Source organism: Aethalodelphis obliquidens, unplaced genomic scaffold, assembly GCF_003676395.1.
Source record: "Aethalodelphis obliquidens isolate GAN/ISIS:26980383/991018 unplaced genomic scaffold, ASM367639v1 scaffold40, whole genome shotgun sequence".
Lineage (NCBI taxonomy): Eukaryota > Metazoa > Chordata > Mammalia > Artiodactyla > Delphinidae > Aethalodelphis > Aethalodelphis obliquidens.
Window position 1 is genome coordinate 16,024,230 of NW_020837984.1, and position 18,628 is coordinate 16,042,857.

Genomic DNA, 18,628 nt, shown 5'->3' on the forward strand with positions numbered 1-18,628 from the left:
CTGGTCCAAGGACCATCTTTGAGTAACAAGGATGTCGGGTGCACAGTGCATCCCGAAGATGAGGGAGGCAGTCACATCGACCACTACCGGGTGCCTCTCTGAGGGAGGCAGGGTGTCTATTCCTGACTGGAGGTGTGTCACCAGGGCCCTAGAGAGCGAGGCAGGGGCAGGTGACATGTTCTCCCTGCTCCTTGTGGGGAGAAAGTGATCTTTTCTTCCAAGGATCCTCCACCTGATAGTGGAGGCCTGGCTCATGGGAAACCCCTGTCTGATTAGGAAGAGGGATATTCACGTGTGAATGCAAACAAACCCAACAGAAGCTGCATCTCCGAAGGGCTGGAGGGCAGACTAAGGGTCATTCCAGAGTGACAGTGCCTAATGAGGGTGGCTTCTTGGAGGAGGACCTGGGGAGGCAGAGCTTGGAGGAGTCCAGGACTGTGGGTGGTAGCCAGGTGGGCTTTCTGGTAATCTGACGGTTCTGTATGTCTGGGTGCAAGGGCCAGGCCTGTGGCGCCCCCTTGCCTCCTACTGCCCGTCCCCTGGCCCATGCGTCCACCAGCAAGCTGGGCCTCACTTGCCAGCTCCCCTCCTGAAGACGTCTCACTGCAAGGCAGGCCCAGTCTGCTCATTAGCACGGGCAGCCTTTCCCTGAAACCTTCTGCCGGGGCCAAGCCTGGCTCCCTCTGCGGAGCGGGAGGCCCTGGCTCTGTCTGCTAATCGTCTGCTGTCTCCATCCCGAGCATTATTTTATTTTCGTATTATTCTTTTTCCAGCTAATATCCTGGCATTCCCAAAGACACCGGGTTTCATAATCTTCCTGGCGTTCCCAGGGAGCTGGGAAGTGGAGCACAAAGCTGCTATTATAGCGTGTTCCATCCAGCCTCCCTCTCCTGTCCCACACCCCTCGCTGCCGCCGCCACCGCCACCGCCGGCGTCCACCCAGTCACCCCCTCCTGACGCCACCAGACTCTCTGAGAACGCTGGTGACGGCTGCCGGGGATGAGCTCACAGAATCCATCCTGTGGCCCTTGCCCTGGGCCTGCCCTCCATGCGCGAGGATTTTTCCAGAGCCCTGTCTTTGCGCTTGGCCCGGAGTGTCTGGAAGGGTTTTCTGAGATGCCTGAGCCTGGGCAGGGAGAAGAGGAGATGGAGACTCGGCCGCGTGTGCTCCTAGTCTTGGAGATTTTTAGAGCTGGAAGGAACTTTCATGTTCGAAAGCACTCTCCACCTGGCTTTGGTGCTACATGAAATTGGATGCAGAGTTGTGGGTGTGCATGTGTGATCTGTGTGTGCACGTGTGTCTGACGTGTGAGCACGCGTGTGATGTGTGTATGGATGTATATGGCGTGTGCACATGTGTGATATGCGTGTGTATGCAGTGCACATGTGTGTGTCTGTGGTGGGTAAATTCTGATGTAAAGTCCATGGTTTTCTCCAATTCTCAAGAAAATCTAGGATCCAAAGAGGATAAGAATTACAAAAATCTGTTTTACCTTGTGCCGAAGACCAGGCTGAGAGCTGTACGTGCATTGTCTCATTTCATCCTCACAGGGACCCCGGAAGGCTGGATTCTATGATTATACCCATTTTACAGTTGGGGAGACTGAGGTTCCCGAACTGCACTGTCTAATATGAAAGCCACTAGCCAGGTGTGGCTATTTAAATTTACATTTAAAGTGATTAAAATAAGAAAATTCCGTTCCCCAGTCACACCGGCCACATTCGAAGAGCTCGACAGCCACGCCTGGCTAGTGGCTACCATATTGGACAGTGCAGAATAGTCCCATCACGACAGAAAGTTCTCTTGGACAGTGCTGCTCTAGAACAACTCTGAGCCCCTAATGTAGCCCCAGAAGAAACTGAGGCCTGAGAAGGAGTTTGCCCAGAGGCACGGCATGAGTCAGTTCTAGAACCGAGGCCAGAAGAGCGGGCTCTTCTGCTCTCTCTCCCCAGATTCATCTCCCCACTTGCTATGAGGGCATAAAGTCCTTCCCCCATAGAAGGCCCTTGAGTGGGGTCCCAGGGAGCATCATGGGTGCTGGCTGGAGCCCTCAGCTGGATGCATCCCCCTCCTCGTCTTGTAGCCAGGTAGCTTGGCCTCCCTGGAGCAGCTGGGCAGCTAGAGAGGAGTTGGCACCACTGCCCCCAGCCAGGAAGCCTCCAATCGGTTGGCAGGGGCCTGAGTCCTGACCTGAAGTGCCAAGGACCCACAGAGACAGGCACCCCCAGCCCCTGTCAGGGGCAGGGAAGGGCAGCTGGGAGTCGGAAGGGCTGGGAAGGGGGTCAGGGAGAAGCCGGGGCCAGAGAGGAGGAATTTGGGAATTTGAACTGGCTGAAAAGGAGGTCAGATGTGGGTGGGGAGGGGAGGGGCCGTCTCTGGACCTGGATGAAATCCTGCTGTGTGCGGGGGCACCTAGGCATGCTTCCTAGAGTGGCTGCTTTGAGCAAGGGCAGCACCTGGGCGGTGAAAGGGCTTTGCCTTATTAAGTAATCAAGACCCCTGGCTGGGTCTGTGGGCCATTGGAAGGCGGCTCTGTGTCTCTTGAATGTCCTAATCAAGCACCTGTTCCACACCTGGCATTGTGCTACGGGGCAGGTTGAGGGCCACGGGAGGATTACACGGAAGGACCATTTGAGTAAATCCTCTAACTGTGTGGACTCTGGGTCTATCTCACTCAAGATTTGGACGCCGAAGCCTGCGTGCGTCCACTGAAACTTGTGTGTCTGCGTACCTGAGACACAATGCCAGCACACAGGTAAGCATGGACTGTGTGTGTTACTGCTGGGTGGGTGTGACGGCTGCACCCCCTGTGTGTCATTATACACGCATGAGGGTGTGTCCACAGTGGCTAGGGTGACCTTATAATTTATTGTCTGGTCTGGACACTATTAAAAATCATGTTGGAAAATAGGCATAAGCTAGGCAAACGAGGACATACAGTCGTCCTGATGACAGAGGCACTCTGGCATGGCCTAAAACCTGCCTGAGCGTCCTCTGCAGACTTCAGAGACCTGGAAAGCCTAGAGGGACACACAGGCACATGCAAACACAGACACTCGTGCCAGCCCACACGTGGCATTGTGGATTCTCCAGGTTTCCTAATTCCACTCCCAGGCTCCCCAGGGGCTGGCCGGTAGCTCTGCAAGGAGTTTCGCAGCTGCTCTCAAGCCCTGGCTCCAGCTGTAAATTAAATGGGGTTGCACACTCGCCTGCTATTTCACTTAAGGTTGCAATCAGCCCTGATTAGGAAGGGAGGGCTGTGTGTTCCCAAGTTTTCTCTTTTACAGGGTTCTCCTCTGGCCTGGCCTGTGGGCCTGCGTGGGGTTTCCCTGGAAGCGGAGGCCAGAGCAGTCAGGGCAGTGACATGGGTGTGGGCTCCCCAGGGCCCTGACTTGGCACTTAGTCCTGTCGTGCCTCAGATCCCTGCTCAGGTGCTGAGTTCCGATGGGGAAGCAGGAGCTGGGAAGAGCCCTGCGGGGGTCCTGGGAGATCCCGGGCTCTACCAGCGAATTTCCCATGCACCCTGAAGGAAAACATGAATCTCTGGGTCCCAGTTTTCTCACTTATCAGATGGAGGTGATAACAACACAGCAAAAATAACCCCCTCCCCTTACAGAGCAGGGGTTGGCAAACGATGGCCCACTGGCCAAGTCTGGCCCTCTGCCTTTTTGTGTAAACAGGGCTGTATCAGCACAGCCACGCTCATCCATACGGCTGCTGTCTGCTGCTACAGCAGCTGAGCAGTTGCAACAGCGCCTATATGGCTGGCAAAGGTGAAAGTATTTACTCTCAGGCCCTTTATGGATAAAGTTTGTCAGCTGTTCTAGAGCATATGCTGTGTGTCAGGCAGTGCCCTCTGCCCTGTTCATGTATTATCTCATTTAGGCCTCCCAATAATCCTGAGGTAGATTTTATTAGTGCTCCCATTTTACAGAGAGACAAACTGAGGCACGGAGAAAACAAGTAATAATTATTTTAGTGGTATTTCCTTGGTTGAAGGAAAAATCTTATGGATAATGGCTGGGTTGTACAGGTTTATAGCACTCTTCTCTCCATTGTCATTTGTTATTTGGGTATCCCAGCAGAGCTGATGGTGAAGAAGAGATCCTGGCAGGTCACCCGAGGCCTGCCTGTGCTGGTCGACGTTTAACAACTGGCTCTCCAGAAAAAAATCCAGCTCTTCTTGTAGCATTTGCTCAAATGGTCTAGATATCCCTGCCATGGCCAATTGCAAGGTCTCAGTGTGAGATCACAGAATGTGGGGATAGGAGGAGATGAGCAGTAGCACACCATTATATAGTGTTTATACGGTACTTCCACCTCACAGATACTCTAGATGTAGATCACCTTGGGAGCAAGATAACAGTAAAAGGTAGCGGAAGAATTTGGAAGTGACGCTTTTGAATATTTATCACCTTTGTTTTAGAAATAATTTCTGAAGTTACAAATTTATCGGATTTAATTTTTACAAGTGACTGTGTTTAACGAACGGCTTGCAAATGGCTGGAAATTTAACGATCTCTCATGAGCCCTGAGAGCCAGCTCCAGCACCCGCTGCTCTCTGGGGTCCTCTGATCTTGTTTACATAAAGAAGGAGATTGGGGCTCCCCGTAGTGGCGCCTTTCCTGTCAGCTCTGTCACCTGTGCTCCTTGGATCCATCAGACACAGGACTTGCGTCCTTCCTGTGAGGTGAGGAGGGTAGCTGGCCCCTGAAACCCATACGCTTGACTCCGCCGGGGCAGGGCGTGCCCTGGTGGCCCCTGGAGCCACCTCCGAGGCTCCGTTTTTTCCTGACCGCCGTGAGTGTGGCTTCTGTGTTTCTGTCCCCCTCTTACTCAGCCCTGGGGAGCCCCGCTGCTCAGCCTGTGTCTTTTTGCTGCATCCTCCTCTGCTCTGGCCCCTTCTGTCTCCTCCGTGCCTCTGCTTTATAGATCCTGAACCAGACCTCTGGGCCCCGTGTGGGAGTGCCAGAGGGAGGAGGCATGTGTGTGACAGCCTGTGTGCAGAAAGAATCTGAGAAATGCCAGGGGTCTGCTGCTCGGTCTCGGATCCACTTTAGGTGGGTCGAGGCGTCCCCTTCACGGACTCCTTGTTTTCCCAGAACCTGCCCACCTTCTCCCTGTGTGGCGGCCAGGGTCCCGGGATGTCAGCCCTCAGCAGAAAAGGTGGGCTTGGCCACTGGCTCAGGGGACCCCTGGGGAGCCCAGGCATCTGGGAAGGAGAGTTCCTCACCCTCCTGAGCTCGGGCATCTCCAGGGAGCCGTGGCTGCCAGCGGGGCAACAGCGGGTTGGAGGCCCCCCAGTCCCCTTGGGCGAGCAGTAGGGTCCCTCCCACAGCTAGCCACAAGACCAAGTGCGTGGCCACAGACTGCGTGGCTGCCAGCCCCAGCCTGGGAGTCACATCGGCATGAGCTATGGAGGTAGGAATGTGACTGTGGGAAACTCAATGCCCCGAGCCTGGCCTGGGGCTGGGGAAGAGTGTGAGTGCGGAGTGGGGGTGAAGGGTGGGTGGGTGGAAACCAGACCGTTAGCTACCCCTGCAGCCTGGTTCTGCTCAGGGCTCCAAGTGAGAGCAGAAGGAAGCCAGCCCCGCTGCTCCCGGCCTCGCCCTGCCCCAGCCTTGCCCCTCTAGCCAAGCCTTCCCTAAGCTCTGGGTGGGGGGCAGGCCTCCAGCGTGTCACTGCTGCCCCTGTTCCAGCACCCCTTTTATTCCCCTCGTCCGGGAAACCTTCCTGAATGGGACTTTCCGAGGGCCCACCTTGTTCCATTCCACCCCACAAATGGCCCCATCCTGGGGCGTAAGTGAGCCCACATCACTCTCTCTTTCTCTGGTGGCATCTGACCCTGAGCCCCATGAGGGTGGGAGGTTGCTGTCTGATGCACACTTTCCTGTCCCTTTCCCTGGGACCTTAGGCCTGAGTGCTGTGCACATGCCTTAGGGCGGGGATGCTGGTGATTCATTTCATGCGATAAATCTTCACCGAATGCCTACTAAGTGCCAGACACTGGGGTCAGGTGCAGGGGATAAAGGAACGTGCATGCCTTACCTATACACATGGAAAGATGGATGCAGGAGAGATGCTAGGGGAGGCTGGGTAGGGGCTGCTGATAAAGGCAGGGCAGTCAAGGAAGTGTCCAAGCCTCAGTGGTGACTGAGTTGAGGGAAGAGCTCAAGTTAGCTTGTCTGGAGGGCATTCCAGGTGGTGCGGACAGCCAGTGCAAAGGTCCTGTGGCAGAGGGATGGTGATGAATTCCAAACTTAAAGCCAGAGGGCAGGGATGAAGGCGGGGGAAGGTATTGTTCAGCATGAAACTGGTGAGATGAAAGAGTGAAACTGGCACCACTGAATGCTGATTACGTGCAGGGACCTGTCAAGGGCTGTGGGTCCGTTTCATTTAATTTCCACCTGTGGTTCTCAGCTGGGGACAATTTCTATCCCCCACCCCATCCCGCAAGGGACATTTGACAATGTCTGGAGATATTTTTGGTGGTCACAGCAGAGGGAGGGGGGCAGCTCTGGACATCTAATGGCTAGAGGCCAGGGATACTGCTAAACAATGCACAGGGCAGCTCCCACAGCAGAGTTATGTAGCCCCAAATGTCAGTAGTGCCAAGGCTGAACCCCCCTGCATTTGCCTCAGTAGCCCATCGGGGTGAGTGTTACCACGATGGCCGCTTTACAGTGAGGAATCTGAGTTTCAGGCTTCCCTGAGGCGCCCCCAGCTACCCTCCTCCGACCCATACTGTGAGCTCCAGGCACCTGCCCCCCACCCCGTTTCCTGGTGCCTGACACAGAGCCCGATTCCCTGGGGACTGGCAGCCTGATGTTCTCTGTGTCGGAGCTTCAGGGTCTGTAAGATGAATGAGTCGCTCTGATCGTCTGCTCTGTGCACGTGCTGTGCAATGTCAGGGAGTCGCAGGCCGCTCTTCTTCCGTGCAGTCGTTAAGTGGCTTGGCCTTTGTGTGCCATAGTTTGCCCGTCTGGAGAACAAAGGCAGTCACAGTCCCTGTTGGAAGGTGGTAAGGTGTCGGCAGGATCCTGCTGTGAGGATAGATGCTCAGGGCAGCATCTCTGCTGCGTCTCCACTGACCCCCTCTTCTCCCCTCTGCCAACATCATCGCTTTCTCAGGGGGTGCTTCCCTCAAGTCAGGCTCGGCCCAGGAAGTTCCTTTAGCCCCAGACAGTTCCCTCCAGAAAATGGGTGATTATGTGACAGGAGAGGCACCTACAGAGACTGGGGCTCAACTTGGATTTTTTTCCTTGATCAGTAAATATTTGCCGAGGGCTTCTGTGTGCCAGACATCGTAACGGGTTCTGGGGACACAGCAGTGCCCCCATGGAGCCAGAGAGACAATGAACAAAAACGTTAATATAGCAAATGTGTGGGGTAATACGTGCTATGAGGAACAGTAAGGCTGAATAAGAGAGTAGACAGGGCTATTATGTGGGATTGGGGCGTGTGGGGTGGGAGATGTGACGGTGTGGATGTGAACATGATTTTTGACCTTTGGTCAGGGAAGGCCTCTCTGGGGAGGTGACATTTTATGTCTCCACAAGCAGCAATACCTATTTTCCAACTCGAATATGGGAAAGACCTGGCACAAAGTAGGTGTTCAATAAACACAAGTGGCATGTCAGAGGGACGGGCTGACGGGAGGGAGATGCTTCCCAGGAGCTCCCAAATCATCTTTTCATGAGACTTCATTGTTTGCTTTGAGAGAAATTCCCAAACGTGAGCCATGTATGTCCATGTGTGAAAGCCAAAAATATGCTTCAGAGTGGAAAAAGCATGACATTGGATCATCTGTGTTAACGCACAGGCTGATCCCCTGACCTGGCGATGGGCTGGTCTTTGTCATCAGCTCTCCCCAGAAAGGTGTGTGCTCATTCATTCATTCACTCGTTCTCTAATTATTAATGGGGCACCCGCTGTGTGTGAGGGGTTCTGCTGGATGCTGGGTGCATGGGGGGAACCTCGCAAAGCTCTCTGTGGGAGGGGCAGACAGTGAACAGGTATTTACAATGGAGGGTGATATATGCAGTAAGGGGGGAAATCTGGGGCTCTGTGGGAGCACACGGGAGGTGTACCGAACTCATCCTTGCAGGGTGACCCTGAAGGTGAGACTGGATGTCTGAGGAAAAAGCCAGGGAAAGAGCAGGGCAGAGAGAACTACGTGCAGGAGGCCTGAGGGCGAGAAAGGGGACCCTGGGGGTTCAGCTGGTTTGAGTGTGGAAGCAGCAGGCTGTGGGGTTTGGGGGTGAGCATCCTGACTGCCACCGGGCTGGGAGAGGGGCCGGCCTCCGCTCTGCTCCTAAGGTCTGAAGGGGATTCGTGGAGAGCCCAGGTCCCCCCTGGGAAGGTCAGTGGGCCAGAGGATGTAAAGGCACTGGCCTGCTGTGTGGGTGGAATTCTGCCCAGCCTGGGAACCTGGCTGACCGCAGGGCTGAGGCTCCTCTGGCGGGACTGAACTTACTGGGGACTCTAGGTGCGTGTGTCGTCCTGGTTCTCCTAGCTTCTTCCCAGCAACCCCTGTCTGTCTCCTTGAGCAGGGAGGGAAGGCGAGGCGGAGGCAAGGCCACGCAAGGGTGGCAGATGGGAGTGGGGTCGGACAGAGGCCCTGTGGACCGGGGGGAGCGGCTGTGGGCCCCTCCTCTGGAGACAGGGCAGGTGGAAGAGCCTCGGCAGCCCCTCAGGGCCATTCCGAGGGAGCACTGGTTCTGCCTCTGAAGGGTGTCATTCTCGGTGCCGGGGCCTGCTGTGGGCCAGGCCTGAGCCGGACCTGAGGTACCTGGCCCCGGCCTCGTGGAAATCCCAGGGAGGGGGACACCTTTTTTTATCACAGGCAGGCGGCCCTGCCTTTGGACAGAGACCCAGAAAGTGCTGCCCGCTGCTGACGGGACACGGCTGGGGGGCCACCTGGAGCAGGTGCGCGCTGAGTGGGGATGTGCCCTGGAGGCAGCCCGCAAGCGTGGAGGTCCCTGCAGGCACCTGGTGGGAGAGAGAAATCACAGGGCCCATGGGAGCTGGAGGCGGCTTCCCTCCCCGCACTCACCTCAGTGCCCTACTTGCTGGCGTGGGGCATATGTGTGGCCAGGGTGAGGTGGAGGGGCTACAGAGCCTGCCCTCCCCCCGACCAAGGTGCACTGAGCTGCCAGCGCTAAGCCTCGTGGCACCTGGGGGCTGGCCGAACCCTGGTTCCAGCATCCTGACCTGCTTTCCTTGGCGTCCCTGTACCTCACGCCTGGGGTGGCCTGCTGGGCCCCCAGCTCCGGCTCTACGTGCGGCCTCGTAGACCCTGCGGCCAGAGCTACTAGCTGCTGGGCTTGGTGTGGGTGGCGGCAGGGCCAGAGCTGTGAGGCTGGGCCCAGCGCCTCTCCTGGCGGGAACCCAGGATGCCCGGGACCCACGCCTGCCGGGAGGGAAGATTGCAGATGCTCTGGCCTTTGGGTTCTCACCTGTCTGTAGTATGGCATCCCTCCCTGTTGTCCTGCTCTCCTGTGTGTGTGTATGTGTGTGTGTGTGCGTGCGTGCATGTGTGTATGCGTGTGTGTGCACGTGTGTGTGTGTGTGTGTGGAGAGAGGTTGATTGCTTGATTGACTGATTTTAATTTCTGCCCAGGACTGTGACTTTGCACTGAAATGTCTACTTTTCCAGCTCCTGGAACAATTTTGAACAAATATGGGGTATATGAATACCACCCCTGAGCACAGTTAGTAACTTCACGGTTTATGACTTCCCCAGGTGGTGTGCTAACACAACATGTGATTTATCTTCCTAAGAATCCCAGCAACTCTCTGAGATAGATACTGGAGAATTATCCCAAATTTATAGAGACTTGTGCAGAGAGGTTAAGCAACCTGCCCAAAGTCACACAGCTAGTAAATGGTAGCTGGAGCCCAAGGAATCTGATTCTAGAGCTTGTGTTGAAATTGTGGCCAAAGGAAAGGCGGGGGGGGGGTCACCGTATCTTCCTGTCAGAAAGTGGGGTGTCCTGTGCTAGGAGCCAGAGCCCACCCCGTTGTAGCCGGACCTCAGTGGGTCCCCTGGGAGAGCAGATGAACATGTCTTTCCCCCGTATATGTTTTATGGGCTCTTCTGTGGGATGGAGCAGAGGATGACTGCCTACCTTTAGGCTGCATTTCCTTGTTGACCCCGAGTGACCAGGGCAGGCCTTCCCTGGGTGTCTGAAGATGAGCTGATCTGGGGGAGGACCAGCATTCTTGGCAGGGAACGGTAGGAGCTTGCATTGGGAACAGGTGCGTGTCTGGGCCAGCTTTGGGGAGCGTGGCCTGCCTGATTGGATTTGGGGGAAGTAAGCCCTGGTGTTGGAGGGGGAAGGTGGAGCAGGTCACTGGGGGTCTGACCAGGACCCTTCAGGTGGCGAGAGCCATGGAGGGCTTCAGGCCGGGGGCCGGGTGCTGGGTGTGGGTAATGCAGCTGGTTCTGGTCGTGGGTGCGGGCGGATCGGAAGCCAGCGGGCGGGCACCCAGGGAAGCTTCTTGGACTGGAGATCTGGGGCTAGACCCTGAGGGTGGAGAGGAGGAGCACCTAGGTGGCCGTACATCTAGGGGGGTGGGGCCACGATGTAGCTGCAGGGCCTGGGGAGAGGTCGAGACTCCTGGGGAATGGCTGCCGCCAGGTGGGGAGCGTGGTGGCCTTGGGAAGGGGCTGCTCTGGGTGGGCCTGGGCCGGGTGAAAATGTCACGGGAGGGGAGGCCGGGGTTTTCTTTCAAGGGCGTGCGTGCTTGTGTGTTGGGAAGAGGGACTGGCGAGGGACTGGGGCAGGTGACAGTGTGGGGAGCGGGGAAGGGCTTGCAGAGGAAGCGGGCAGTCTCTCTGTTGGGCTTCTGCCGTGGGAGGCTGGTGGAGCGGATATCACAGAAAGCCAGGTCTGGAAGGACAGGCTGCCATGTGACCGGCACATTTTCAATTTTTGTGGGGGCCTTGAGATCCCCACTGGGGCTCATCCCTGATGAGGGGCTGCGGTGTGGCAGAGGTGGTGGTGGAGGGAAGCAGTGCACCAAGGAGGTGGGCATCTGGCCCAAGGAGGCTGTTTAGGGCCCAGTGGTTAGAGCCCAGCGCTGACAAGGGCAAGGTTTACACACAGCTTCTGAGGCCGAGTGCAGACCCACCCTGCCTCGACTCCCGTCCCCTGTCCTCAGACTGAGGCCTCCTCTGACAGTCAGCGCAGTGGGAGCTGATGAGAGACAGTGGAGGATGCAGTGCAGCTGCTCCCCAGAGCTGGGGGCCCAGCTAAGTGCCTGTGTGTCCCTGGCACCAGCACCGTGTCCAGACATGTCTTGGGTGGGACAGAGATGCTAGACAGGGCCCTCCAGACTCGGGCTCCCCTAAACTCATCAGCCCGGGCAGATCCCCACTGGATTCCCTCTCAGAGAGCCCCTTCGAGTCCTTCCTTCTAGCAAACTCTAACCTCTTAGGCTGGGACAGCTCAAAATCCCATTCTGGCTTGTCTGGTCTCCACTAGAGAGGGAGGATTTCCCTGTGGACTTAACACTGGGATCTGGGGGGGGCGCAGCCCTGGAGTGAAATTGGAGCTTTGGGCAGGTGAGGGGCCTCGTCTAAAGGACTCTGGGGACCTGACTCTCCGAACCAGTCTCCCTGCCACCCCCAGGCTCTGGGGTCAGAGTCTGCGGTGACCAGCTCTCCATCTCCAGGGCGGCGTGGTGGATGACAGGAGTGAAGATTCCAAGTCTGTCTCCACCTTGAGCTTTGGCGTGAACAGACCCACGATTTCCTGCATCTTTGACTGTAAGTGACGTTTGGAGGTGTCTACCGGGGTGACACGGATGAGTGTGTAGCCTGACGTTCCTGTTTGTGTGGGTCACATGGTCAGGTGTCTACGTGGGGGCTGAGGAGGACTGAGTCTGGGTGTTTTGTTAGTGGGTCAGTGTCTCTTGGTTTGTGTGTGTGTGAACTCTAAGCCTGAAATCCAGCATTCAAGGCGCTGTGCATTCTCACTGCCCCCATCATCTGTGACCCCTCCACTCCTTCCCCCTCCTCTGCCACCTCCCCAGCTGTCACCAGACCCAAGGACACATCACTTGGGGGTCCACCTTTGGGCTGTGGTCTGCTCTCCTGATCTTGAGAGCAGCTAACTCCAGCATAGCGTACACGTGTCGTTTCTACCATCCGGCCCCTCTGTGCGCTGCCCCCTCTAGGGACACCCTCTGTCCTCCCCTCGAGCCCCAGATCTTGGTCACCCCCAGCCCCTCAGCTGGCATCTGTTTCTTCCTCGGTGCAGACGGGAACCGCTACCATCTACGCTGCTACATGTACCAGGCCCGGGATCTGCCTGCGATGGACAAGGACTCCTTTTCTGGTAGGTGGGAGGAGGGAGGAGAGCCAGGGACCAGGGCCTGAGGGCTGGGAACAGAGTCATCGGGCCTTCAGACCACAGGGAACGTGGCCCAGGCTTCTCCTGTGGTGGGTCGGGGGAGCTGTGTTTGTTGGGTTTGTGGAGGTGAGGGCTGCAGTCAGGTCACCGTGTCCTCCTGGTTGTCAGGTGGCCTGCTTGACCCGTCTGCAGGTTTTGGTTTTACTGACCATCCCCTCCTCCTGAAAGCCCCTCTGGCCTTGGCCCCTGGGACACCCCTCTCTCCTGGTCTCCTGCAGCTTCCTGCTGCCCTACCTGCTCCTACTGAGCTACTGCCCTCTAAGCCTGATGCTTCCGAGAGTTCTGTGTGTGTTCTCTTCTCTGGGCACTGGGGTACCCCAGGCAGCCCAGTAGCCACTCCTGTTGGGGAAGCTTCCAGGTCTTTAGTTCCTTTATGTCCAGCCACATTTTCTATGTCTCCCCTAGAAGCCTCAGAGGCACCTCAGTTCATCTTGTCTAAGCTGAACTCCTTGGGACCCCTCCCCCAGATCCAGGCCCCCCTTTACATCCCACCTTGGTCTTAGTATCACGTCAATGCGCTTCCACTACCCATCAGGTTGGTTAACGGTCAGGTGCCCAGTTCTGTTGATTCTGGCTCCTGAATCTGTCTCGGAGATCGTTCCCTCCTATTCTGCATCGTGGCTGCCGTCTCACACTGGCCTTGCTCCTTTTATCTGAATGCTCCAGTCATCTCCTGGCCTCCCTGTGACCTTCCACACAACCCCAGACACAGCTGGTCATGTCACTCCCCTGATTTCAGACATAGACACTAACAGGTAAATCCCCAGCTCTTTAGCCTGGCAGACAACTCCTTCGTGATCTGACCCCTTTGGATCTCACCAGTTTCATCTCTCCCTAATTCCCCTCTATCTGCTATCTCTGGCTGCACCAACTTTCGTCAACGTTTGTCTAGTTCTTCCACATTTCTGGCCTTTGTGCTCAGTGCCTAGAATGCCTTCCCTCCCTATTTTTAATCCAGTGAACTCCTACTCATCCTTCAAGACCCAGCCCAGATGCCCTCTGACTCTTCCCCAAGCTGAGCTGGTTGTTGCTTCCTCAGCACCTGGCCAGGACCTCACCAGCACCTCTCTCAGAGTCCTTACCCACTGCATAGATCACTTGCCATCTACCTCTGTCATATTCTTCCCGCCATGACTCTGAGCTCCTCCAGGAAGGGACCTTGACTTACCCTTGAGCCTGCAGCAGGTTCTAAAGAACTAACACTAAGATATCTAAAGAGCTAGCGCTTACTAAGTGCCCACTATGAGCCTAGGCGCTTTGCTGATGTTTTTTCACGTACCCCTTACCACTCTCCTGTGAAGCAGGCATTGAACATCCCCATTTTACAGATGAAGAAGCTAAACTGCTTGAGTTAAAATAGCTGACAAGTGATGTACCCCACTCCAAGTGCTTGCTACTCACTTGAGTAGATCTGAGTTCTTCTATGGGAGTGACCTCCTGTTCACAGAATGGCACTCAGCTCATGGCCAGGCGCCCGTCCTCCTTTCTGGACCCTGCTCCTCCCCGACCTGGGGACAGCTGTGCTTCCTCGTGTTCCTCTCCTCTCAGTGACCTTTTCTCGAGCCCCACGCAGCCAGGCTCAGGGTGGATGGAGCAACAAGCACATGGGGATTGGCAGGTGGTGGTGGGGGGGTTGTGGGAGTGTGGGGGAGACCTCTGCAGCTGCAACTTCCTGGGAACCTTGGCCAGGGTGCTTTCTGAAAATCAGCACCTACCCCAAGGAGCAGAGAAGTGACCTGATTCCCAGTCTTGCTTCCTCTTCCTTCGGGGGAGGGTGTGAGAGGTCGGGGTGCAGGCGGCAGGTTTGTGTGTGTGGGGTGGGTAAGTGGGGTGCAGGTCGAGGGCCCCTTGTCCTCCACTGGCCGGGCTGGGGGTGGACCCTGCAGGGAGGGTGCTCCTCCCGGGGACCCGCACCTCTGGGGACTGCAGGCAGGGTCAGCCCGGTACCGGGGCCGAAGGAGACGTCACACTTTCCATCCTAGCTCCACCCCCTCCCCCAAATAAACATCCCTTGAGCTTTGAGGGCACTGCCCAGGCCCTGGCCGCTGGCTTCTGAATGAAAGGCCTGATTGAGCGGCTGCTGGAAAGGAAAACAGCAGCCAACACGGGTGAACCTATAAAACCCAGAGTGTTTATTTTCACTCCCAAACCCTAAACCAAAGCAGTTTCTCCCCTGGAACTGACCCTGAGGTGGCTGGAGGCTGTGCGTGGCCACTGGCTGGCATTTCTCAGAGGAAACTCCTGTGTGAATCAGGAATGTCTGGGGTCTGGGGAGGGTCCGGCACAGAGTCTGTCGCTGGTGTCGTCTTCCAGCCTGCTTGCTGGCATCTGCAGCCCAGAGGGCTCTCCTTGGGCAGCGCTCTGACCTTGCTGCCCTGGGCTTTTCCCCAGCGGGGCCCCCATGAGCCTGTGCTGTGCCCTCTGCTAGTCCCTTGTGTGGTGGGCCTTGGGGCTGCCACAAGGCCAGTGCTCTCTCTATTTCTTCTCCTTGACTGAAGGTGTGGGGGACACAGGAATTGTCCAGGAAACACTTGTTGAATAACACTGAACTCGGTCGGGGAGGGAGGCTTGTGGAGACAGTGCCATCCAGGCTGCCTGAGGATTTTGTCTTGGGTGGGGTTTGAGTGGAGGCCCGGCATCAGTTCTCTGGACCACTGGAAGGGCGAGTGTGGCCTGTGCTTGTGTGCTTATGCGTGTGTGTGGCCAGCATAGTGATTAGGTATAAAAAATGTGAAATTATGCTTAATTCAAATGGCTTCTCTTACGTTGGGACAGGGTTGCCACTGCTGGGTGAGCATCTGGAATACAAACTGGATCTACTTTGAACAGAAAAGACAGGACTCCAGAGGACTTAGAAATCACTTGTCCTCAGTGCTGTACCTACTGGGCAGCATCGTGGCTGTGAACAGCAGTGAGAGCTGAGTTGCTCTTCCCTGTAGACGAATGTTTCTCAAAGGGGATCGGGGAGTGCGCTGTCTCCTTTGCCCTGTTATACTCCAGGGAATTCTGCTTTGCCTCGACCCCCAGCTGGCGACCACCGGTGTGGTTTGAGGGAGCCATAGGCTCTGCTTACAGAGCTGCCGCCAGGAGGGAGGACCCTTGGGCAGCTCACATTCCAGGGCATGGCCCTCAGAAACTCCTCCTTGAGAGTCTCATGGGTCAGTGGGCTCAGGGGCCCCACTTGGTTAACGAAGGAGATGAGAGAAGGCTAGTAGGTCAGATGCCAAGTTATTCATTTATGGGGGTAGAGTGTCTGCCAAGAAAGCAGAAGGTCCTGTGCCCTCTTTGCCGGCCTCGTGGTTCCAGGGAGGTCAAAGCTGTGTGCTAGTTGGGTGGTCCTGAGGGGCGTTGCTGCCACGCCAGGCCACAGTGAGGTCTGGTGAACCATGGTTGGCCCAAGCTGAAGTCACCTCCGTGGGGACCAGTGCTTTCGTCTCCCCCAGATCCAGACTCTGGCTGGGGTGGGGCTGGGGAGCCCTTGCTTGTGGGCTTCCTCTGTCTGGACTCCAGTCCGAGCCCACCCCCTCTTTTGAAGCACAGCTTTCTGTTAAGTTTGGCTTTGGCTGGGGGAATTCTCCCAATGAGCTTAAGAAGCTGTTTTCCAAGGTGTGCTGGAGGCTTGTGAAATGCTCCACTTAAAAAGGGTTCCTGAGCGAGAGAGACTGGGAAACCCTGCACGCTTAGCGATTTACGAATCACGGTGGCATTGAAGGCTGGGGTGGCTGCAGGAAAGGAGTCTGTTGAACATGTTTAGCGTTCCTTCATTCCCCGAGAACTCGCCTTGCGAAGAACACATTTTGGGGAACTCTGATGGACAGGATTCAGCCCAACTCGCTGAGCACGAGTCCAGGACCGTTTGCGATCTGCCCGCCTGCGTCCTCCTCCCTGGGGCCCCGGGGGTGCTACCTTCCTCCCCTCAGACAGACTTGCTGTTCCCTGAGAGCTCTTTGGTGCTTTTGCCAGTGCTGTGCTGGGTGCCTGGCCGTCCCCTTCTCTTTGGTCCACCTCGGTTACCTCCTTATTCTTGAGACTCGGGGTTGGAAACTGCCTTTGGGGGTACTGACTTGACGCCACCAGACTCCAGGGTGTACCCCCACCCCTAGCGCCTTGAACGCTCCACCGTGAAGCTGCATATCGCTTTGTATTGTAACTGATGTCTAGTTACCACTTCCAAGCAGCAGTCATGATCTTCAGAGCCCGGACTATGTCTCGTACACCTTCATATTCAGAGCACTGTGCCTACCTACCATATGCGGGTCAGTCAATAACTGTATGGTGGACGAATGACGGATTGCAGGTAATGCTGGAGCGAACATCTTTGCTCATATAGCTTTCTGGTCCATTTGGATGATTCCCAGAAATATGGGAAACAGGGTGTAAACAGTTTTATGTTTTTCAGGTCATACTGCCTGATGGCTTTTCTAAAGGGTTGCTGAATTGCTTCCAGCAATAAAGGAGAGTACCTATTTCGTCAAATATTTGCCAACACTGGATTTTATAAATCTAAACAATTTTTCTTAATTTTATAGGAAAAATACTGCTGTATTGCAGTTTTTGTTTGCAATGCCTTGATTACTGGCAGTGTACTCCACCCTGTCTTAAGGGCCCTTTTCCCATGTTCGTGGCAGGTAGAAGGAGCACTGACTACGAGTCAGGGAGTCTGGTCCCAGGTACCTGTGAGTAGGGGCTAGTGGTCTTTCTGGGGCAAAGCTCCCTCTTCTGACAAGGGGTATGATGACACCTGCCCTGTGGTCTGAGCAGTTGGAGGGAGGGCCCATGAGGGAAGCTTAGTGTATTGTGACTGCAGAAGGGTCCTCCTTGGAGCTCCGGGAAGGCCTGAACAGCAGAGATCAGGCACAGGACTGCAGGGCCAGCAGTCACCTGCCTGGGGCCTCCTGTGGTGATGGAGTCCAGTAGAACCCTTGTGTGTTCTTGGCTGGAGCTCCCAGGGCAGCCTGTGGTCCTCACAGAGCTCCGATGCAGCTTCAGTGCCGGGGGTGCTCCGTGTGGCTTGGCAGGTGAGGCCGGAGGGCTGAAGCTGGCCCTCCCCTCCTGGAGTGGCTCTGGGAAGAGCTGGCCTCTCCCCTCCCCTCCACCTCTCCTTGGGATCTGCCTCTCCATCCTCCTGGCTTTCCTGGAAGAGGCTTGTGTCTGTGCGTCCGTCTGGCTTCCCTTCATCTGACCACCTTGCTTCAGCAACACCCCACCCCCCTTGTTTCTCTTTTTTTGAGGGGCTGGGCCTTGTGCGGGGAGAGGCCAGGCCCCAGCACACAGTAGCCCAGTGTCTGAGGCCCCAGGCCTCCAGGCCTGCTCCTTACAATGCCTTTGTTGTGTGTTTTCCCCCCGCCCCCGGCGGGCGGGGCGAGCGTGTGGGTCTGGGTGAGTTTTGTTTGAAAGCCACCCCCTCCCTTTCCCCCAGTGCTGAGCTCATTGCCTGCGCTGATGGGGCTGCTGGAAGGAGTCGCCTGCTCGGGGGCCAGCGTGGGGGGCGCTGCCAACACCAATACAGCGTGCATGGCCGCCACAATGTGCAATTGTGATCTTTGTGTAAACGCGGTCGGTCTGGGGCCCGCGCGCTTATAAAAATAAAGCCTTGGGAAGCACAGGGGGCGGGAACAAAAGGGGCTTTTTCGCTGGCTCTCGAATATGGTTTTATTTATCGGAACGCGCCCTCTTTTTCTTACTGGAACCGGGGAGAGGTTCTCTGCCGAGCTTGGAGCTGATGCTATCACAGCCAGACGGTTTCATTAAATGCACAGACGCCGCTGGGCCCTGCCAGGGCCAGGAAGGGAACGGCTTGGGCCAGCCCTGCCAGGCTGGTGCATGGGAAAGGAGAGCCCCATGCCAGGGAGGCTCCCACCTGGTGGGCGTGGCAAGATGTGGTGGGCATATCTCCCCTGCCCCTTCTTCTGCCAAGGGCCTCCCATTGCCCTCTTCTACCTCCAGAATCAGGTTCAAAACCAATTTCCTACAGGAAGCCCTCCCAGATTGACCCCAGTTTGTTTTTGTGCCTGAAGGCTGGCAAGCTGGTCCTAGCCTGGTAGCTGCCTCCTGTTAGGCAAACCCAGTATTGTTCGGCCAGTGAGTGCCCGTAGCTTCTGTTTCCTAACGTGAATTCCGCCCCCCCCCCCCGCCCTTAAAACAAGCCCTTTGGGCAATAGCCAGAATCCTGGACCCTGTCCCCAACCCCATCTCTTGATGGAAGTCC

At 56.3% G+C, this 18,628-nt stretch overlaps 1 protein-coding gene across 26 annotated transcripts in view; it reads left to right on the plus strand.

The window, feature by feature from the left end:
• DYSF (dysferlin) overlaps nt 1–18,628 on the plus strand; it is a 223,145-nt gene that overhangs the window by 117,216 nt on the left and 87,301 nt on the right. For all 26 annotated transcript variants that reach the window (XM_027131963.1, XM_027131965.1, XM_027131977.1 and 23 more), the window contains 2 exons: nt 11,681–11,774; nt 12,268–12,345. In XM_027131963.1, coding sequence (XP_026987764.1) covers nt 11,681–11,774; nt 12,268–12,345 — 172 coding nt within the window. The remainder of the gene's footprint in view (nt 1–11,680; nt 11,775–12,267; nt 12,346–18,628) is intronic.